The sequence below is a fragment of the Manis pentadactyla genome, chromosome Y, assembly GCF_030020395.1.
Source record: "Manis pentadactyla isolate mManPen7 chromosome Y, mManPen7.hap1, whole genome shotgun sequence".
Taxonomy (NCBI): Eukaryota; Metazoa; Chordata; class Mammalia; order Pholidota; family Manidae; genus Manis; species Manis pentadactyla.
The window spans coordinates 33,171,641-33,195,883 of NC_080039.1; the positions used below are offsets into that span (position 1 = coordinate 33,171,641).

Genomic DNA, 24,243 nt, shown 5'->3' on the forward strand with positions numbered 1-24,243 from the left:
ATATTACATATTATTAATGCGGCTGCTTCCAGAGGATCTTCGGTCTGGGGAAGTATACTGATTGGGGAAGAATGGTGCTTCTTAAAGGACCTACCAGCAGAGTGAAATTTCTATTGGCATTTTTGAAGAGTTGAATAGGTGATTTTCTTGCACTATTTAGTGGAAGGTGTGTTCTTAATCCTCATGCTTTCTGTCGATGTTTATCTAGATAAAGAGGATTTTTACAAAACTGGTTTTCAAGTAGAAAGAATTGAGGTCCGAATGCAATGGATTCAGGGTGATTAGAGTCGCGGGCCATACAGCCATGTCCGAGAGTCTGAGGCAGGATTCTTTTAAACACGCATCCCCTCTTCCGTCCTGTGTGCGTGAGGGGCGTGCACCAGCCTCTGGGCACGGCAGGGAAGAGCCAATCTTGAACAAGAAATTGTATTTGCATGACTAAATCCCATGGACTTATAGGTACAAAAGGTCCATGGCTAGAACTGAAGGATAAAGTCAGGTGTGCAGTGGGGATGGCCGACGCAGGGTGGCACTGGGACGCGTGGCAAGGATGGGAATCAGCCCAGGAGAAAGAGTTAAGGCTCTCTAAAAGGCCAGGGTGAGTCCTGGAAGAGAAAGACTAATGAGCATGGGAAGAAAACACAGGGAATGAACGCGTCTCATCCAGGAAGACCAGCAGGGAAAAGGGCCAGAGGTAGGTAATTGTATAGAAACTGTGCAGCGATCTGCTGACAGGTGGAGATCACCCAGTTAAAAAGCATGGAGCTTTCTTTCCAAGGAAATTAGCAATGATGCCTACTGGGTTTTCAACAGAGGCATGATATGTATAGGTTGATGTTTGACAAAGCTCATTCTGGCTACGACACTGAGCACCAGGCAGAGAGACAAGAGACAAAACTCTTGTTTTGATGAACAAACTTCCAGTACGACAGTAGCGATGATGACAGAGAAAAGAGGGAGAGTAAAGAGACGTTTACAGTGGACCCTACAACAGCGGTGGCTGAGAAATGAGCACAGGGATGACTGAAGAGGAACGTGGGGTTCTAACGAGGGCACCTCAGTGCAGGGCTGGGGGAAACCCTTCATCAAAACAGGATACGAGAAACGAGAGAGAGAGGATTTGATACACAAAAGTATGCAAGCATAAAATAAGAAAGAAGTCTGTGGGAGAAGTTTAAAGAAAATAACTGATTATTCTAGCTATTGAAGTTGTATAAAATGTTCAGGACATTAAAGGTATATATCCAAAGTCATTAACTATTGATAAGGACGCCATAATCCATTTTGAAAGATACCTTTTCTTACTGACACTGTGAATTAGCTACTGCTTACTTAACCACCTATAAATTGTTACAGTTCAAATGATGAACAGTAACTAGGGGAAGAATCTCTGTTTCATGCTGGAATAAACAGAGAATTTAGAGAAAGCTTTGGATACTTATATTAAAAGAGAAGAAAGCGTAAAAGCACATGCATGTGGGGAACTTAGTGTGGTTTCTGTAGTTTTGGAGTGTTGAGGCAATAGCTCAGAAGTCAGCAGGTTGAACGTCAAGCCCTCATGGGACCCCATGTAAAAGGGAGATGTGGGGCTGCTTGTCTGAAATTATTAAGCATTTTGAGACAGTGACAGAGGAACATTAAAGGGTGCACAGGGTCCTTGTAAACATGGGGTCCAGCAGGACAGCCGAAGTCACGTATGCATGAAGCAGACCTGGGCCCCCAAAGAGAAAGGCACGTGGGCTGGAACCTGGGCTGTGGTCCTGCACGGGACCCTTTCCATGAGACGGGGATCACAGCAGAACCACAGAGGTACACACAGCTAAGCAGTGTGGATGGAGCACGTCTCGTGGACAATTCCAGAGCCTGATGTGGAAAACAGAAGAGGGCGGCTTACAAGTCAGAGAAGAGCATTTACATTGGAAAATAAAGACACAGTGGCCATATGATTCCAGGATTAGCATAACACCAAAAGATAAGAGGGATTTACACGTGAACATGGCATAAAGAAAGGTTGACAGGGATACTTTCTAGATGAAACACTTGAAAAGCAGGACTTGCGAATCCAAAGCAAATTAAAAGACATGCAGAGGAGGATACAGAGGTGGTGGGTAACGAGTGAGAAGCGTATACCCCATTGCATGATGTACATCTGAGCATCACCATTGCCTTTCCAATGCTCTGTCTTCTAGAAAAAGAGAGAAATAGAGGATCTGCATGCACAACTTTAAAGACAGGAGAGAGGTGAACATTTTCCAAATGAAACACAGTTAGAATATTAGAAACTGTTGGAATGACCTGCTAAAGGCATGGTCTCATAAAGGTACCCTGGGGTCTAGAGATGGCATGACATCTAGGCTGTCAGTGTTTTAACAAGGAAGCTCCTCAAAACCCGAAACACATGGTGATCCACAGAAAATTATCGGCTATGAGGACATTCTGACTACAAAATGATCTCAGAGGAAGCTGTTTGGGTGTGAACATCATTCTTGACATTGTCGCTACACATCATGCATCTTCTAGTGGGCATGGAAGAGAGGAGATTGTGGAAGGAGAGGTCTGCCATGTATGACCTTAGAGGATGCAATGATGATGCACATTATATGCATGCAATATTACATACATACGTGTATGTGTGTATAAATGTCAAACCGGTTTAGGCCTCAATAATAAATTATCTACGGAAGATTATTTCTTATTTCACAACATAGCTTCTACTGTGTTTTACTCTTGCTTAAGGGTTTGTTCCTACCACCTACCCCAGGAGGTCTGCCTGACTTCCTCCAAGCAATCAGGACTTTCTAATAACAGGACCTCGGCCATGAGGGTGGCCCTAATCCTGCCCACCTGCTGACGTAGCACACTCCTTAGCCCGCCTGCACCCATCTGGTCCTATCCCTGCCTCCTCTTTGGGACCCTCCAACGCTCCCCACCCTCTCTGACCATTATAAGTGGCCCCCCTGTGGATGAACCAGTCCTAGAGAGGGAAAGAAACACCCCTCCTGTCCTCAGGCACTTTCCTGGAGGGGACAGGGATCAGAGACGTAGATGCACAGGTGGAATTTGAAATTGTGAGTGCTGCAAAGAAAAAGAAAGGATTCTATGAGATTAGCAGGAGGGAACTTATGGAGGTCTAGGCAAGAAAAAAGGACTCGGATGATGACAAGTTACTGGAAGAACAGCCTTTCAAGGGATTTAAAGGGAATTGTGACATGCCTTATTTTTTCAAAACATACTGCTTCATTTCTGTCATTTCCTAAAACACATATTCTACCCAGCGAAATGCTTTTCTTAATTATCTGGCTGCCCATACCAGCTTCTCCTTCTTCAGTGCAGGCCCTTGCCCTGGCGTGTGGCTGGATTCCTATGCTTTCTCTGTAATACCCGAATCTGACTCTTCAGAATAGTAGGGCAGGGTGGCTGTTGATTGACATCCCAGCCCAGTAAATATTTGTTGACAGCAGTCAGATGGGACAAGGAGGAAATTGTCAAGCACGGTTTCTCAACATCAGCCCTACTGACATGTGCGGCTGCACGACTGTCTGCGGTGGGGCTGCCCTGGCATAACAGGATGCTCGGCATCATCTGTGGTCTCTACCCACTGAACGCCAGTAACCCCTCCCGCTTAGGACGACCAGAAATGCCTCCAAGACACCAGACGTCCCTCAGACGGACTGAGAACTGTGTTTACGGACACAGATCTGTCTCACTCAGAAAAGGGAAAACAATATTCAGGAATCATGAAAATAATTTTTGGATGCAAAAAAAAATAGTATTTGAAATGCATAAGACCATAACACATTAAAATACAAAAATTAACTCACAGCACATTAAAAATTTCAGAAAACATTAAAAATTAGGAGATAGTACTGACATTAACAGAAAAATGGGTGTAGAAGAATAAATGATGAAAATACGGGTCATAGACTCTCCTAAAATGATATGAAAACCGAAATGCGGGTGAAACGAGAATTCTTCTCCAATGCAAAAATAAAGATTCCTCAAGTTTCCTTCCAGTTCGCAATGATCACACCATAGTTGCGTTGTGGGTCACCTTCAGGGCCAACAGTGGGCTGATTCCCCTCCTAAAATCAGAGGCATGAGAAATCGAATCCTATTCTACCATGAAATCCATTTCACCAACATAGTAAGCCTCGTCCCCAGATCAGAAATCCCTCCACTTGCTGCAACTTCCTTAAAGATAAGTATGTTTTATATCTCAAATTGTGCTGTGTGTAACAAAACGCACATCCTTCTTTCTGAATCTGACATAGTCACTGGTACACTGATAACACAAATAGGATATTGTGAGAATGGGATTTTTCTGTCCAGGTATTGTCCCTTGACAGTCTCTGGACTTGCCTTAGTTTTAGTCAGCTTCCTTCACGTCTCCTTAGTTAACTGACATTTAAAAATATTTGCATTCTGCAATAGAGGATGTATGTTATGCATTTTTCAGCCCCTGTAGAGTGACTGCTTATGTAGACTATGAACTTTAATTAATAGCAACGTATCAATAGGAGTTCATTAATTGTGATGAATGTGCCACAGTAATGCAAGACATTAATGACCGCGGAAACTTAGGAAGGACTCTCTATATTATGTGCTCAATTTTTCTGCAAACATAAAACTATTCTAAAAACTGAAGCATATTAATTAAAAATATAGATGTGTTTAATAGCATTCAAACATACTGACACCCTCTTGAACACCAGCCATTAAAATAGAAAATGCATCTTTTTGGGGGGAAGGAGAGATAATGGACCGAAAGTAAATGGTCATGACAGAATGAGCATTCTTCTCCCACATCAATCACACATCACCCCAGGGAAGAATGTGAATATCCTTCCCTTATTTTAGATGCTTAGCCTCATATAAGAGATACTGGGGGGAGTTAATTGAGCCTCTTACTTTACCAGAGAGTAAGAGGTGTTGCATAGTGAAGGATGGGAAGGACTCAGCCCCGTCACCCTGCTCTCTCCCCTCCCTCTGTTCGGGACCACAGGGCAAGCCACATCTTCTACAGGTTCTCTGCCCCAGTGTTTTTCCAACAGGAATGGAATATGCATCATTCAGTGACTTGAGTTCTGCATTTTCCTTATTGTAACATGAATTGCAGGTACTGGAAATCAAAATAATCCTCTTCTACGACCAGAATACACTAACCAGTATGAAATAATCTCTCTGGAGAACATTTTGGCCATTTCTTATAAAATCAAACATACCCCTAGCCGTTCTCCTCCTGGATTTTTATCCAAGAGAAATAAGAGACTTGTGCATGAATGTTCACAGCAGCTTGGTTCACAAGAGCCAGAAATAGGAAACAGCCCCAAAGTCCATCAGCAGGTGAATGAGCAGACACATTATGGAATTCTCCTCTTTAAAACAGAACTGGGCAAAGAGATTGAAGAAAATAAACAGGAGGAAATAAACTTTGTAACTACCGAATAAACAAAAACTAGTGCAACTGTACTATCAGACAAAACGTATTTGATGAATGAACCATTGCTAGATAAACAAAATTCACAGTGAGAAACATAAAGCCTTAAAATACATAAAGTCAAAACTGAAAGAACAAAAAGGAGTTGTAGGGAAATCTGTAATTATCGTGGGGGATTTAATATATCTTTTCCAGTGATTGATGGAACCAGCAAATGAAAATTTTGGCAAGAATGGAGATCAGACTGCTTTAGTTAGTACACTTGATGTGACGGACATATATATTACACTAAAAATTGCGAAGTACACATCCTCTGCAACCCTGCAGGAACCTTTCACTTGGCCTGATGATACATTGCACCAAAAGCAGGTCTTGATGTATTTCGAAACATGGAAAACAGACAGTGTAGATTTCTGAACTCTCTGCAATGAACTTTGAAGTCCCTATATATTTATAATTTTTTTTAAGTATGCATTATCCACTGGGAAATGGGGTAAGCATAATGGGAATTAGAAACTATTTTTAAACCATCTGATGAAAAATACATATCCAATCTTCTGGATGCGCTTAGAGCAGAGTTAAGAGACAGAAGGTATGTTAGCAAAGAAGAAAGACTGAACATTCATAAACTCATCACCATCTGGAAAAAGCTGATAAATAATCAGGAAGGAGACAGACCGAAGGAAGAAAATAAAGATAGAACAGCCGAGTTTAATGAAATAGAAAACAAATACGTAGCAGGGCAAATTGACAAAGACAAAAGTTGGTTCTTGAATAGATTCAATGAAATGAACACATTAGCCAGTCTGATCAATAGCCAGGGAGAGACAGAGAAAGCAGAAATAACAAATATTAGAAATGACAAAGAGAAAACCATAAGATCTTGCAACATTAAAGAGATAATAGGAAAAACATTAAGGCAATGAATCTCGAGAAAGATGTAACTTAAAAACAGAGAATAAACAGAATGTCTCAAGTCATATATACCTTCAGAAAACTGAATTCCCAGTCAAATATTTCGAGAAAGAAAATGCTAGGCCCACATGGCTTCATCAGTGATTATCATAAGTCGTTCAAAGAACAAGTAATTCAAATTTTATTCCAGCTCTTATGGAGAACAGGGATGGCAACAGTCAATAAATTATTTTATATGCTAAAATAATCTTCATTCCAATACCTGTCATGGTAGTGTGAGAAAGGTCAATCATCCTCAGCAGATGCAAAAAAAAAAAAAAAAGAAAGAAAGAAAGTTTTAATAAATACTTCCAAAAATACAGACAAAATTATAATGCATCAAACCTGGGCTTTATCCCAGGACTGCAAGGGCCAGTGTCACATGGTAGTAATTAGTATTCTGAAAACCTCATCTCATTAGCTAAGTTTCTGTTGCATGCATTTGCATTTCGATATGAAATTGATGATTTGATTGGACTCCTTGCATCAAGAAGATGCGAAATAAACATAATCTTCTCCTTGAGTGTGGTGTACTTCCTTGAGATTGTTTGCTCAGTTTGTTAAGAAGATACCAATTATTTGGAAAACAAGGTTGAAAGTAGGCCATGGTTGAATTAATTCTGGAACATTTCTGAGTCATTCTTGTGTTATCCTTAAAGAAGACTTTTTAAAGAACAATATTTAGATGTTAACATTTTCCATGTTCCTTTTTGCCAATAAACAGCATTGTTAACATACATGCCTTTCTCTGATGCATTCCAGAAGGGGTACTCTTATTTGTCTCCTGGGATTAACGGTAGTGAGTTGGCCAACCATGACTGGCAGATTTTGGGGAAACAGGCAGTGTAGCCTACCCTCCCAGTGCTCAGCACAAAACTATTTTTCAGTTTCCTGGGGGCTGTGGGTGGGGGAGATTTGTTCCTTTACTCTGGATTCACCCTTTCCTTGAGTGCGATGTCCTTAGGGGGCTCTTCTCTAAGGCCCTAGTGCCCTCGCTAAAGACCACCTGCATCAAAGCCCACGGTTCCATGAAGGTCTTCCAAGGAATGGTATCTTCAGCATTCCACCTGCCTCCTCGTGTCTCCCACATCACTTAGGTGTGACTGGATCATCTTTTACTATTTTGTCCCCTCTCTCGTCCCACTGAGGAAACTTCCTTCTGCGTACATTAGCTGTGCTCACTGAGAGAGAAGTGTTGGATAAACCAGCCGAAATATTGCCCCTTCTTCCTTCCTAGGACTTCATCTCTCAGTCCTAAGTCATAAGGCCCTAGAGGTTATCTTCATACTTCTCTGTCCACCCATTATTTGTCTGATGAATAGATGCTCCATCTTCCAGTTGCCCCATAAACACTAGTCTTCTAATGGACTTAGTCCTGAACAGCTCCTGTCATTCTCAGGATGAAGTTCAATCTGAGCTTAGCACACAAGACCTGCTAGGACCTGGCCCCTTCCTACCCTAATTAATCATGCACTGATGTGACCAATGATATAGAAGTAACATTAACTCTTTAAACATTTCATAACAGTTCACAGAACAATGTTATCCAATTGCCAGGAAGAAATCCTCTCCCTTTTTTGCCTGCCTAACTGCAACTTAGCCCTATAGCTGCATGCACATACTTTCTATGACTTCTTGCAGTGTGTTTTATTTGCCAAATTCCTTGTCAGACTCCCTTGAGGCTATAAGCTCCTTGAGGGAAAGAGCAGATATGATTTGGCTTAGTGTCCTCAGGCTCTGGCCAAGATACGGTGCTTAATATTAGCACTAACAGACAGAATAAGGTATCCATTCAGCAGAATGCTCCAAATGCCCAGAGGGTCGGGCAACAGGTCAGGAAGACAGGCGACGAAGAAAAACACAGATACCATTCATCGATTTAAACATTTTCTTACAGCCGTCATTTTTTTTTTATAGCTCCCTTCAAGAGAAATGTAATAGCAACTGTAAAATTCCCAAATGCATCAACAGTGTCCTCTGACTCGACATCATTCACCACCACCCTCAGAGACGAAAACACCAGTAAGCAGTTGGCACGAGGCTTCATGGGGATAATCATCCACAAAGTGGGGCTACATCTTCCTTGTACTCCTACCTAAGAAAATAGAAAGTGATTCTGAATTGCTGCGGCAGGACTGTGGACACGGCCACCTCAAAGCTTGGTTGACGTGGCATCTAGGGACTTGCCCTGCTCCTGAACACCGTCATCCTTAAAGCAGGGAGATCACATTTCTCTAGAAAGAAAGACAAGCAGGGCACATCCCCAGAGCACAGGACACTGGAACTCTTTAGCTTTAAAGCAACCATAAAAGAGTTTCAAAAGTCAGAAAAAATAAATAAATACATTAGTGCTAAAAGCACTGTAATTTCAGATTACCTGGAAACCATGCGGCTGAATAGGTTTACAGATCTGCGGCTCTGATTTCAAGGTCATTGCTCCAGGCAACGACAATCTGTTGTTTGTAAAATTGACACAGAAGCATATTTTAAAAGCAATTCCTCTATCTGGGCTGCCACTGGGCTCTCAAGGTCATGAATGCATGTAGGGTCTATTCACCATCAGTAAAATAGGAATGTGTGTAACTGTCTACATGTTGTGACCATAAAGTTGGAAGCGTCTTTCTGGGAAGCAAATCCAAGACTGAATGTATGCTGCTCAGCATCATGCCGCGTTGGCTGGACACAGAGGTCAAAAGACAGGAGATTTCAGTGGGTCACTGACAAATCGCTAAGGACAAGGATTCCAGTCTGGCCAGCCTCACTAACCTGATGGGAAACACAGCCCATTCATGTATCTTGCTCTTCTTAAATATTCTTTTCTGGGGGGGGGATTTAATGAGAGATGACATCTGTGGAAGGCACACTTTTAGGATGCCCCTCTCAATGATCCACGCCTCCTGATATTCAAGTCCTTGTGGAGCCACTGTGGGCTAGGACCTCGTGACTCACTTCAGCACATATAATATTGCAAAAGTAATGAATGTTGCTTCCATAACTAGGTTGCAAAAACCTGAGACTTCTCTCTTGCTAGTAGACTCTGGCTTTGATGGCACAAGATGCCACGTTGGAGAGAATCAGTGCCGTGTCTGGAGGAACTGGAGGCGGCCTCTCCGTGGCCCAGCAAGGCCATGCCTGCACTCCTGGCCCACAGAAACTGTGAGACAATAAATGTGTGTTGTTTTTAGCCACTCAGGTTTTCAACTCTAAAAATGTGCACTGCCAAAATCCACTGTATGTCCAGCCACCTGCTAGATCTAGCAACCTACTAGGTCCTTTTTCCTCCCCGAAAAGAGCATTATACTCTTACAAATGAAACCAGACATATTATGACCTCAGAAAATGATTTATATATCTAACTCAGGATCACATTACCAATTGCCTAAGTCAACATATAGGTCACATTACCTATATGCTACGTTATCCCGGGTAACATATATTCCAAGATTACTATGGGTAATACACAGATTGGAATTACAACATAATTTCAATGAAGTCCTTCTTCAAAACTTGTGTATTAAGGGGGAAAACTTCTTTTCCCTTTATAGAAAATAACAAAATTGTCTTCAAGTCACACGATTTGTGTGAACCCTTTAGATAGCATCCAGTGGTGATAAACTCACAAGGCTGATTGTGTGACACACCACATCATGCCAAATGTTCCATGAAGATGTAACAGCCAGAATAACTTGTAGTCATTTTTCCTTCTAAATGAGAAAATGCATTATAACATTGAGATTTGCTTGACTGATACTTCATAATTGGTTACTGCTTATTTTTCCTTTGTGTCATTTTTACTTCTTAAAGATGTTTATTATTTTGTGCTTTTCGTATAACACTCTCCCAACACTGTGTGGCTGTGGGTGGGTAGTTAGTATCACTATTGTGTAAACAACGACGGAAGTTACGGACATTCCCCAAAGTCACATGACTGGGCATGAATGTAGGGCTCCACCCAAAAATCTCTATCTCAAATCCAGAAATAGTAGATACCACTCCACTACATGGCATGTTTTCATGACAGAGGCCTATGCATCATATAATTCCATGATTTTTTTCAACTAAAATCTACCTTAGTCAGTGTTCAGTGAAAGCTAGGTAGTATTTTCTAATCATTCAAGGTGACGGTACCACTAAGCCCAGCTGAATTCCCTCCCACAATACACAGATCATGTTTTTCCTTTGGTTTTACTAAACCAAGTAGTCAACAGTTATGCAAAGGAAAAATACAGCAATTCCTGGTTTCTAAATCATACCCTGATATATAAAGTCTGAAATAATCAGAAAAATGGAACATTCCCTTGGGTACTACTATTATCTATTAAGTGGAAATTTTGCTTCTTAAATGTGAGAATGTTAAAATACTATTTCCAAACTCCCTGTGCTATTTCCTCCATAAAAATGCTCTTTGTATTATAGTAATGAGTGGAAAATTACTGGCAGCCCCATTCCCACCTTTCCAAACGTTGCGCCTTTTCAATGTAAATGAATGGTGTGTTTTAAACGCATAATCACCCAATACGTAAAAGGTTACCGTGTTACGAGCAAACATGTAATATAGCATGATTGGGGATGATACCCCAAAAGGCAAATCAGACCCCCCAACATAACATAGAATAATCCTGAAAATGCACCATTAATTCATAATGTGCTTGTTAGATATTTTCTGAAATTATCCACTGTATAGCAGAAATGTACCCTTCCAAAATTCATACCCACTGTGATGGTATTTGGAGATGGGGGTCTTCAGGATGTAGAGGGACATCATCAGATCATGAGGGTGGGGCCCACCTGGCGGGATTAGTGTCCCTCTAAGATGAGACACCAGAGATCTCGCTCCGCCTCTCACTTCCTGTCTTCCTCTCCAATGTGTGAGCACACAGCCAAAGGCAGTCAGCTACAAGTCAGGAACAGGGTCCCTCACCTTCTTTTTAATTATGGCAAAGCTATTAGACAACAATTCCTGAAGAGTCAGCCCCTCCCAACTATTTGCAGACAGTTCCAAGAGCTCAGCTGAATGGTGAGGCGCTCCCCATTTCATCCGGGATTCTTCTGTGAAATCTCTCAACACGGTTATTTTTTCTTTGCTAGTTGATTTCATTGCTATGCCCAAACTCTGTATTGTTCATTCCCATAGAACTGGTGGGCTTAAAAAGTATACAGAGGAATGAACCCAAAGTCAGTAGAAACAGATTTAGCTCCAGTTTACCACCTAATACGTGATCTTAAAGCAATTTTTTAACTGCTCTGGAAAAAAAAGGTCATGAATGGGCTGTGAAAATCCCTTGACAATGGTAAAACCCTGTACAACTATAAAGTTTTGTTCTTACTCCTATGAATACTATTGTGATTATTACATATTCAACCAGAATCTGTTCACATGATTTACATCATCTCAACTGATAACATCTCGTCCCTCCCAAGGTAGTCAATTTATTATGCACAGGGAATATAATTGCATTTTTAATGTTTGGATGATTTTGAAAACCATTAAAGGGCCATTGTTGTCTTGAGTACTTTTTGCAGTGCACTTCATCAACCGCCTGATACAATGCATATGAACTGATATTTATGTTCCTTTGGGAGCGGGGAAGCCCTCATCAAAGCTGAATGTGTGGTCCATTGAATGCATTAGCAATGACTAGTTATTAATCTTATAACCTTTTCTAATTAACAGAATAAACTGTAAAACGAAGACAAATTGAAGGTATCCAAGGGTGAAACACATTTAAGCACTAAATGCATACTTATGCTGAAAAAAAAAACAGCCTATGAAGACTTCACCACAGAGGAACGCTGGTCTGTGCATATTTATAGACAAGAAATGCAAAACGCTAAACAAACTCCTTTGTCACTTGCTTCTCTGTCTTCTTTCATGATGCTCCTGAAATTGCTAGGCATAAGCGCTGTAAACATCAACATTATTGCTATTTATTTTACATAGCCCCCCTTTGAAGGAGCTCACAATCGCAGAATGCATAGAAACACACAGCAAAACAACAACAACAAGCAACCTTGTAAGAGCAAAACACTCACAGGAAAAAAAATCACACACCAAGAGCTGACATGAAGGAAGAGGCAAGAATCATAAAAATGAACTGGGTGAAATGCTACGGCCAACCGCAGTGCATGTTGATGCCCACAGAACAGCTGCAGAATAGTTAAGAGGCAGGTTGATTTGTTTCCTAAACACCATGTTGGAGAAACAGCTTATTAAGTCAAAATGCGGTGCACGGTTTTTCCATGTCTGTTGACACTGGCACTACTGATGTTTTCCACCAGTTGCGTATTTCTGTGGGAGCGTCCTGTGAACTGCAGGACGTTAGGCATGCAGTCTCTGGCCTCTAGGGGCCAGGAGCTGTCCCGCTCCACCAGCTATGAAACCAGAATGTCTCCCCTGGAGAGGAGATGGGTGGCACCCCATGTTGTGTTTCATGGCTAAAGGGGCCTGCTTTTCCAAATGTAACCAAAGTCTCCCCCATCGACTCAGTTCACCAAAAGGGAGATTATCTTGGGTGGGCCTGACCTCCTCAGATGAGCCTTTTAAAAGAAGACCCTAGGACAACTCTGGGTACAGAAGCAGCCAAGCTGCCCTCTGCCCCATGTTTGCAGTCGCTGGCTTTGAAGGAGCAGGTTGCTGTGAACGATACTGTCACAAGCAAATGTTTTCCCCCAACAAACCAAGAGAACTTGGAAGCAGATTCCCTCCCAGTCGAGCCTCCAGATGAGAAAGCACCTCGGCTGACACTCGGCAGCCTTCAGACACCCTGAGCAGGGGACCCAGCGAAGCCGCTCCCAGGTTCCTGGCCCGCAGACCTAGTGAGGTCATAGGTGAGTGTAATGAGCAATGGCGATTTGTTACACAGCAAAAATCAATGCACTTATCCATTCCCACTGCTTCTTCACAATCCCTCTTTTCTTGGAAATCAGACTCACCCCCCCCCCCACCCCATCAACCCTCCCTGGACTAGTCATGGTAAAAGGCAGGAAGGTATTGTCAAGTTCAGCAGGTAAAACTCGCACTGGGATGATCAATGGCTCCATCAAGAGTAGAAATCTCTGTGCTGTGTTAATGACAACACAAAAAGCGTGTACAAGTTACCCCTTCTTCTAAGTATTAATGGTAGAGCCCTAACTTTGGCTTCCATGGAGAACCAAGGACAGTTGGTGTTCAAGGGTGTGGATTACCACGACATTGCTCACAGTTTCTCTCTGGGTTGAAAGGGAAAAGAACCACTAATACCGTGGATTTAGGTGGAATTTATCCACATACAACATGCACAGTTAACCAAGTAGCCCATATTGACTTTATATATCCCATGTCCTCCGCACTGAACACTTTCTGATAAAAATCTCCTAGAAAAGTTAGGGTGAATTTTAAATATGGAATCGATCCCTTAGCTTAATATTCCATCTTAGGTTTAAAGACAACTGAAGAATATCAAGCATTGACTCTCTAAAGCATTTCTTACGCCCTGGGTAGAGCTGGTCAATAAATATTGGGCAACACAAAAAATTTTGGATACTGTGCTCAGAGGTTAGAGTGTATGCCCACTGTTATTGATTCCTGCCTGCATCTGTCAATTCATTTTCTGCCATCAAAGAAGGTTTTCCCCAGAGCTTCCCCTAGATTGTGATTGTCTGTGACTTCTGGGAAACACATATGTCAGAAGAAGGTCCTGGTTTAGGTAGGGGCAAGTTCGAGGAACCGCTGCCCTAGGTCTGAGACCCACTGCACCACACACAGTCTGCATCAAAGAGCTGGACATCAATGTTTGAGTTCCCTTCAAAGTTCACATTGAGCAGGTTCTTTCTGGGCCAAAGGAACAATCCTCAGGTGTCTCAGAGATCCCTGGATTGAGTTTCCATTCAGATGCAGAAAGCAACAACTCTCTTATCCCCATGCCCCCAAACCCTACAATAATTGGCCTTTCTCTAGCACCTAAACTGAAATCGAGCATCGAGGGTTATTGTGAAATGGGAAGAGAATTTCTGTCTTTACCAGAAGGACTAGAAGCTATGATAATCCTATATGTGGACACAAACACGGGGGTTGAAAGGGTCTTTGACAATCAGTGAAATACTTTACTAGGATTCACCATAGTTGCTGGGAGAAATTAAAGCATCTCTTGCCCCATTTCTTTTGTGTAACATTGCAGAAGTCCACTTTCCAGAGGTTTCTGAACCTAAATAGCAAATCTAAAAAATACAGAAATAGTGCATTTGCTATAGCAATAGGTTCAGACTAACAAATTACCATCACAAACCAGGTGAAATAAGAGTGTGAGAAATCTGTGCAAATAAAACAGATGTATGTTCAAAACATTTATGTATATACATGAGGTATCATACCCACTGTGGTACTTCTTTTGTGTATGTGCTTAATGCTAGCGGCTGCTAAGAATGTTTGAGTGCAAAACCCATACCCACAGAGCATGGACTTAAATGCATAATCTTACAATACAGCTCAGTAAAATGATTCTATGGCCAGACCTTAACATTTCCCTCTGCTTGTATATTCCAAAGCCTTTTAGAGTGGCACGTGTTATCCAGAAGGGCTGGCACTCACGGACTCACATTCTGTGAGTGATCTGGGGAAGCATCATCTCTGAAATGTGTCTGACTATACGGCATACTCGAGAAAGGGTAGACTAACAAGAAATAAAGGGCATGCTCCAAGCAGGCGTATCTGGGGAAGGAGTCTGTCCTTCTTGTTGTTTTAATTAATGGTCTATTCGAAATGTGTGCAGGGACACCACCCACTGTGCAAGAACTCTGAGCAGCATCATGTAGCCAGCACACCTCTTGGCGAAGGCAGAGATCCTCCCACCTGGAGGCAGACCCATTAGTCTGCAGGAGCCATTGGAAAAGGTGCCTCTCTCCTCAGCCTCCACCCTTCCTGTGATGTCTCACCCGGGCTCACTGGTGGTCAAACTATCCTGAAGCCAGAGACACACAGACTCCACCGAGCCTGAGCAGATGGCCACCCAAGGGACAGAGTCACCCAAGACAGGGAGGACTAAGGGAAGGATGTAGGGAATCTCCAGAGGAGGAAGCAGATGACCCAGCATGGTGAGGAGACCCTCTCCCTGCAAGGCAGAGCAGTCTCATGTTCTGTGGCCCGTGAGGCATGACAAGATCACTCCCCGCCACCCATCACAGCTCTTGGATGCACCATTAGCATAGCAGCGAGCACCAGTGGATCACCCACTGCTCGCCAACACCAGGCACTGTGCAAATCACTCTTTGTGAAGAATCTCATTTTAATCCTCCCTACAACGCATAAGGGAGGTATTCTGTCATCAGCCACGTTTTGGGGATGGGAACATGAATCCTAGTGAAGTCTAGGGACCTTGTAGGTTGCAAGGACGGTCAAGAGAAGAGCTAGGATGGAAATGGGGGACGTCTGAGCACAGAGCCTGCATGTCACCTGCAAGAGCTAGCAGGCATCAGCATCTCTGGGAGACCAGGGGTTTTCCACGATGCACAGTAAGTACCACGATGCAAAACCACCAGGAGAACCAAGACCACCGTTTGGAGAAGACATACCTAAGCTCTTCTGGACTTTGGGACTGGACTAGAGAGAGAGAGAGAGAGAGAAAAGCCACCATACATGGCTCCCAGGCGGGTGTCCCTGCTCCTAGGGTGACAGAAGGAGAGAAAGCACGTAGGTGTAGATGCTTTCTCTCTAGCAGGGGACACACAAGTGGCCTGGCACAGCTGTGAGGCACCCTATTACAGTGCCCCAGCGGCCCTGCCCAGAGGGGGTGTGCTGCTGCCTCTAGCACTCCATCAATGCGGTCTCTTCCCGGCTTTCTTCCCCAGCCAGCCGAACACAGCTCTACCATGAAACAGGAATCCCTGACATACAAGCCCACGGCTCCCCATGCTTCCTGTCCCTCGTGGAGACACTGCTTCTTAAATTCTCAATTACAGCACATACACAGGCACAGGGTATGAAACACAGAATCCCTGCGCATCCTATATTCAACACCGGCTGGATACAGGTTAAAAAATATGTATATATTCTACTGTTTTCCTGTCTGATCACAAAGTTCCACTGTGATTTACTAACTGTATGGACTCTCGCCTTCTCAAGAAGCTCCTGGCACCCACTCGGAGATCTTACCCGACATGAACACCTCCCCCGACCCATGCCACCTGCCTGACACCTATCAACCGTCTAGAGCCTGCGTGGGTGGTCAGCACGATCTGAAGGAACCTATCTTCCCAACACCGACGCTCTCAAGTCGGATCCCTGAGATTCACTTGACATTCTTCTCTTTTGTCCTACTGTGTCTTTCTCTTGTCATCGTTTGCTATACGCTGAATGTTTGAGTCGCCCTAAAATCCATGCGTTGAATCCGAATCCCCAGGGGGATAGGATTAAGAGGTGGGCTTTGGGAGATGATGGGGTCATGAGCGTGGAGCCCCCAGGGCTGGGATTAGTGTCCCCCTAAGGAGAGGCCAGGAGCTCCCTCGTCCCCTCACCACGTGAGGACACAGTAAGAAGACAGTGTCTGTGACCCGGGAAGTGAGCCGTCACCAGATGCAGAATCTGCCGGCACCTTGAACTTGGACTTCCAGCCTCCAGAAATGTGAGAAATAAATGGTCAGTTGTGTCTAAGCCATTCAGTCTGGGGCATTCTGTTACAGCAGCCTGCGTGCAGTAAGACATTACACAGTCACAGAATACATGGCGTTTTTAGTACTAGGATCTGGAATGTTCTTCTTTTAGTTCAAGTTTGGGGTCTTTAACTCTTCAAATCGAAATCTTACTGAGAAAACATTTGAAGAAACGAAAACCAGGTGAACTAGTTTCACTGTGTGGACGCCAGTGGAGGTTTCTGTCTCCCACCCCAACTGTCTTGGGGGACAATCGCTAACAAGGGAAATAACAGAAAATTTAGCGATCATTCATACTCACAGAAACACGGGCAAGCTTTCTCTGTAGGCTTGGAAACAGGAACTGTGTTAGTCAGAATTCCACTCAGTTCTGTGGGGTTTTCAAGCGAGTGAAAGGTAACAAAGGCTGGATTTGGGGGTTTGATTTATGCCCCATGATCAAGAATTTCTCAACTTGAGTTGCTCTGTGCCTATGGCTGCTGTTCTATCAAAAATCCTACTTTCAAATCAAGAAACAACTCAAAAACATCTCTGGGTATGTGTTGATTCACAAAGCATTGATGTTAAGGGGAAAAAAATCAAGATGACTCTACAGTAGATTCTGAGCACAGCTGGACTTCTTTGTTTCATAGAAATCTAAAGAATCTGTGATGTTTTCCACAGTCAGCCAGAGAATCTACCTGTGTGTATGTCATTCAAAAAACAAAAGAAAACAAACAAAAAAAAATGTAGCATGCAATTCACATATTCTGGTGAATCCTTGAAGGCTATATGTTTGATGGTAGATTTTTATCCAACTTAGAAAATGTCACAATTATTGATGATCTCCAAGAGTCATTTTTCATCACAGACACTGAAGAAAGATAAGAAAATAGATGCTGTCCAATTCGCTAACGCCTTTTATATTTCTGTGGGAACAATTCATGAGTTTCTCTGAGAAAATAGCAAAGAAAAGGTTAGCAAGCCAAAGGTCAACAGAATCAATGTGAAGACTTGTGCATTTTTAGATGGTGTTTCCTTCCAAATAATGCGAAGGACGTTCACCGAAATGATTTTCTGACATACACACTTCTGGAAAAAATAACTGTATGTTTGTATTCCCGAAATAAAGATGAGAAGTGGCTCATCTTTCTTGGAATATTTGAGCTTATAATTTTGCCCTTAGGGGGGGAAAAGAAAGCCTTTGAGCCATTTTATCCAGGCGCCATAGCAACAGGACATGAACTATCAAATGTGGATTCCATTCAAAGGGTCGTGCTGCTGTGCAGTACCTTAGACACAGCCCTGCTGCGGCCCTTGTGCATCAGGGCACAGCGTGGACCTACCAACGTGGTTTCGTGGTGTAGAAGAGAAGCATGTGTGTGTAAGCGGTTAGCTCACTGTATTCATTTCTCATGGCTGCTACCACAAATGATCACACATTGAGTGCTTTCACACAGATGTATTTTTTTTACTATTCTGGAGGTTGTGAGTTCTGAGACAGGTATTAAAGGGATAAAATCAGGCTGCTGGCAGACTGGCTGGCATTTCTCCCAGGAGGTTCAGTAAGAATGTGTTTCCTTGCCATTTCCAGCTTTTCGAGACTTGGGGTCACACCACTCTGACCTCTGCTCCCGCGGTCCTATTTCCTTCTCTGAAACTGCACCTCCTGCTTCTCTCTTACAAGGAATGACTTGGGGCCCTCCCAGATGATCTGGGACAATCTGCCTAAGTCCAGGTGTGAACGTAATCACGTGTGCAAAGTCCTCTGTGCCATGCAAGGTGACATATACTCACAGGGGAGGGAAGGGTCATTACTGCTCCTACCACACTCATTCTAACGGGATGGCTCAAAGATTCCCTGACATGGGCTTTGAGGGTTCATCACCCGTACTGGGATAAACAGAGCAAATTCTCACCATGGCCTGAGCGTGAGCCTCCAGGCCTTCCTTGGTGAGTTTCCAGCCATTTTTTCATCCACTTTGAAATGCATTCTCTTCCCCTGTCATGAATGTCGGTGTTGATCAATATTTCCTCTCTTCCACTAATCCTTTCTGGTTACCCACTTGCAAGTTATATTTTTCTCCAAGAACTCCAGTGAATGAGGGAGTGCATTCATTGCATTTGGGTCCATCTTTCTGGAAGACTTTATCATTTGAAATAAATTAGTTCTATGAATATCCTAATCTGGAAAATACAGAAAACAATAGCTCCTACCATTGGGAAAAGATTATAGAGTCTGTGTAAATGTCTCACCACCTACTTGTAACAAGTGTTCAAGGAATGTTAGCCATCAGAGTTGTTATTTTCATAAGACTTGTGCCAGAGGAAGAATTTTCTGGAGCAATGCCTCTTTGCTTTACCCCCCATGCATAACCTACATGGTGGCACACAGTGTGGAGAATCCACGCATTTTGCAATCCTTGGGAATAATGGCACAGTAATGCCAAGATACCTCCTTAGCAAAAACTGTGGATGAAATGGGTCTGTGTGAGTAGTACTTCTCCATCATAACACAACTTTTTTTCCCATTGGCCCTGTATTTATTGAATTTGTCCAGCTGTTACTCAGTTGAAGTTCCACTGAGAATTGTGGTTCTTTCTCAATTGCTTGTCGAAAACCTTTGGGAATATGTGAGCGAACAAATCAAGCACTGTCTTGCAGCGTGTTTACTGTGTGTGGAAAGGGTGTGGATTTGTTCCTGAATCCCATTAGAGGGCCTGGATAACAACAACAATAACAAAAAAGCCTATTTTAAACTGAGAAAATTAACCTTACATTGACTAGAACATAGATGTTTAATACGTATTTCTAGTAGATTTCATCGGCTCTTTGCATTCTCAAGGTAATAGAGGGACTCAGTGCAAATAAATTATATATGAGAAATATAAAATACAGAAAAGTGAACTTCTTGATCTATTCCTCCAACAGTTATTTCATTCTTTTCCCTTCCCCCTTTTCTTATTACCTGATTTTCTATTAGCAGAAGACAGAACCCCTACTCAGAAAAAAGTAATTTTTCTCTCCCTAGAATTTAGCCAACATCCTCACATTAATAAGTCCAGGAATTTTCCCAATATAATGCCCTCTTACATCATTTCAGAAGGGCTTCTGATTCCCAACATGGAAATAAACAAGTCAGTGCCTGAAAGGGTCTAACACAATCAAAATGCACTTTCCTATTCCACTCTTTTCTTTACCAGGCTAGTCTCTCAGTAGAAGCTAGAAAATGTAGATTTCTATGGGCAGGACTTAAAAAGAGAGTGAAAGAAGCCAAATCTCTTAATTGTAATGAATTTTCCTTAAAAAGTGATGGATGGGTTTGGGATTATCCAAAATTGAAGGGGATTTTAGGGAAAGCAGGAAAAGGGGGACAGAGGGGCCCCTGTAAGACAAAATTCTTTGCTGCAGAAGAGACCGACCTTTTCATCTCTGACTTGCTATCACAGAGAGAAGGACACCCTCAGCGGAGACCCTGGCTACTCCCTATCTCAGCGGCACAACTCGAGAAAAATCTAGGCAACCCAAATTTCCCTTTTGGACCTTATTTTATATGTAAGAGCCTAGGGCTCTTCCTAGGAAAGGGTCTGAATCCTTGCTAGGTTATACCATACAAAAAAATTAGGGTCTGCAATTTCCAGTATGAGAACAAGAATTAAATAACCACGAACATCAACACAGGGTAGCCCAGCCAGGGCAGCCTTTGCAGTGATGCTAAAGTGGCTCTAAAGTTGGCAGGACAATTTTAATTTATTTTGTCCATCCTGACTGTTCCTGCTCGTCTAAGAGGTCAGTGGACCTGGAGCTGTAATGAGGGCTGAGGTCCGCAGGCAGGGCCTTAGGGGAAGAAGACAGATGGTCAGTGGAAGGTGACTGAAGTCACCCTTGCCAAGAAAGAGCAGTGAAGGCTGAATGGTTGTCACGGAGGTACAGGCTGCGTAATCACAGGTTCCTGGTCACCAGGGGCTTCACCGCCCAGGACGGGTGGGATAGAGAAGGTCACGAGAATCGGGCTCGCCGAGTCTAGCCTGGAAGCCCCAAGTGGTCCCTGAAGGGCAGCAAGCCAGACCACCACCCCCTGTGCCCCTGCCTCGGTGCTGACTTTCACCACACCACCTCCCGCTTTTGGTCCCCAGGGCCGCTGCAGCTGCGACATCTAACACGTGTGGACCCAGAGCTAGTCTATTCTGAGTCTGACTTTAACAAACACTCAGTGTGAGCCAGATGCGGGCTTCCAGTGAGGTGAGGGAAGGCAGGGTGAGAGGCTGAATTAGAATAATGTCTCTTTCCTGAACCCAGAAAGTAAGAACATATCAGTAGTGAAAAGAGACAGAGATCTGGACAAATGGCGTGAATACCACGTGCCTGGGGTCTGCACAGAGAGATGGACGTTTTTCTGGAGTAGGGGTCAGAGAAGACCCGGATAGGGTTACCGTGTTGGCACTGTTTTGAGAACAGGAGGAACAGAATAGGACACAAACGAGAGGGGACGACGGCAGGAAAAAGAAATTAGCAAGAAATACGGAAACACGTTCTTCGCTGGACTACCTTCCAGAAAAGATTCATAATATAGGTCCTTCTGGGATTTTCATGTGTTTTCAGAAATAAAAAAGTCCAAGATGTCCCACAGTAAAAAAAAAAAAAAAAAAAAATCTATTTATAAGGATCAGCATTTCCCAGATGAATTGGATGTCTTCAGACCCTTTGCTTTCCAAGGAATGGCACTTGGGACATAGTGAGTGGGCCCGAGTATGAGGCTCCCCTGGAATGGAGTTGGTCTTGGGAGATGGGGCTGGAGGGGTCAGAGGGCCTTCTGAGGCTATAGCAAGCATCAGGGACCATTCGGTTCTTGTGGGTGCGTGCGCAGGCTGGAATTCCATCCCCTAGCACATGGGTGATGCGTCCCCAAGCCAAGGCGGGTGTCGTCCTAGTGACCGTAGTGCACACCAGAGCACCACTGGGCACTTTGGGCGAGAAACATAACTCACGCAGACCAGCAGGGTGGATGGCCACTGGCTTATTCTCTCCCTTCCCAAGCATCATGTTGAGAAAAACGAATCCAAGAAGAAAGCTACTTGGTGAATGTGCGTTAATTCGCTCGGGGTGCTGTAACAAAATGCCACACAATCTGGGTGGTGTATAAATGGCGCACATATATTTTTCACAGTTCTGGGGCCTGGAAGTCTAAGATCAGGGCCCTGGTGGATCTGGTGGCAGGTGAGGGGCTGTTTTCTGGTTCACAGGTGGCTGTCTTCTCCCTGGGTCCTCACGTTCTGGAAATATCCCATAATGGGCAGGGCAGCCCTGATTCGAACCTCGCAGATTTTGAAGTGGGTAGATTCTATGTGACCTCTAGGAAATGGAAATACCAATTTCCTGCCACACGCCTTTTTCCAAGTGCGAAACCAACTCCTTGCAATGTCCCTGCCCCCGAGAAGCCCTCCCTGACTTCATTTTATGCACAGATCCCTGGGGACATGTCCCTGCCTCCACCCTTTGCCCACAGCCCTGCCTCCCCACAGGCTTTACCCGGCTGACTCCCAGGCCTCCTTGAAGACCTGCAGAGGGTGCAGTCCCCTGCGGAAGGCTGCATGATGCCATCCATGTCCCTTGGTTGCAGCAAGTCCCTGCTTCCTTTCAAGGAAGCCCGTCTCTGACGGCAAGCCTGCATCGTCCCTGCCCTGCCCCATCTCAGCACAGGGGCTGCTTTGTCATCCGCCCCCTGGCACACAGACCAAAATGCTTGGAAAGCATTTGTTGAATGAAGGAAGGTATACCATTGCTCTCAGGCAGCAGCAGAATGGACTCTAGGCACGACCCTGTTTGCAAGTCTGGAAGTGAGTTGAGAATAGTGACAGAAAGGCATTAATTAGCCCTCCCCCATATGAGACAAGAGTGAATAAAAGTTTAATTTCACACCTGGTGCATTCAAGCTAACAGCCCGGAGACCTTGCACGTCAGGAGAGGTGGGGGGGAAATGCCAGGGCTCTGAGCCATGCATGGTGGGGGAGGCCCTGAGGGGCATGCAGGAGTGCAGAGGAAGGTGGGGAATCTGCCGAGGAGATCGTCGGAGACCACTCACCTGCCGCACAGTCGAGCCAAGTGTGGACAGCCCGCCGCAGGGTGGACGAGAGCCCATAAAACACAAGGGTCTTGGCACAAAAATCTGAGCAAAGGCAAGAAGCCTGTGCTGAGATCTAGGAATGGACTCGGGGTTTCTCTTTGGAGTAAAGCCTGAGCATGGGGCACGAGGACAAGACGGGCCTGCAGAGCATCCAGGGAGCCGACGCAGGGACGCCGTGCCATCCCGCATGCAGCGCGGAGCTCCATCACAGAGCCAGCGTGTGGCATTTCTGCTGGTACAGGATCCTCACTCCGCCAGGTAAGGATGTCAAAAGGCTAGGGGAACGTGGAGCACCTGTGGACCCCGGGCATGTTTACACTGCTGAGCATCTGAGAAGGGGGTTCACGTCACATTCTCAACTAGAACGCCTGTGCTTCAGCACCAACGTCCCAGACGGTCAGGACTGAGGATGGAGGTGGACACACACGGAGGGCAGCAGTGAATGCCCCCCACACGCCTCGTCCCACCTTTATCACAGTGGCTGCCGCAGCAGATGGACTGGGGAAGCCCATCAAGGGGACTTTTTCCGGGCCATGTTTAACATTCCCAGAGAGCGTGTTGAAAAGCAAGGTACCTCTGGACACCCCGGAGAGCCTCGGGATACAGAGAGACCCAAATTCAGCAATGAGAGGACTTTGCAACAAAGAGCACCAAGACGGCTGTGACCTCAGCCCCCTCCAGGTGTGCAAACTAATCAAGTGAAACTGGAAAATGTTCTTCAAGGCTAACCAATGATTTTGTGTCTGTGTATTGTGTTAAGGGAAAATCTTACATTGGGTATATAGTAGTGGAATCCATTTATTTTCTGTTGATACAAAAATATCTTTCGGATATTTCCCTAATTCCGCCGCTCCCTTCATCCGTCTCTCTCTTCGCCGGTGTTCTCTTTGAGTCCTTGTCTTCACCCACCTGTTGGAAGACACCTTTTGAACTCTTAACACCCAGGTTTTACTAGGACACATATGTTATTTTTCCCTTTGAACAGTACAAAAGCCTGCCATTCTACGAGCAGAAATGGCATTTTGTTCAAAACTGGCATGGTACGTACAGACAGGTGATGGGTGGATTCTTCTACACATGTGAAGTTTTCCAATCACGGGCCACTTGGTCCAGTGTACCTTTGATG

General features: G+C 44.1%; 1 protein-coding gene across 5 annotated transcripts in view; it reads right to left on the bottom strand.

The window, feature by feature from the left end:
- LOC130678838 (steryl-sulfatase-like) overlaps positions 1 to 24,243 on the bottom strand; it is a 469,951-nt gene that overhangs the window by 279,620 nt on the left and 166,088 nt on the right. The window contains exon 10 of one of the 5 annotated variants that reach the window (XM_057496240.1): positions 24,003 to 24,026. The exons of the other annotated variants lie outside the window; for them this stretch is intronic. Within the exon in view, the coding sequence (XP_057352223.1) occupies positions 24,019 to 24,026 (8 nt within the window). The 3' untranslated portion in view covers positions 24,003 to 24,018. Of the gene's footprint in view, positions 1 to 24,002; positions 24,027 to 24,243 lie in introns of those variants that run through there. 5 annotated transcript variants of the gene reach the window in all.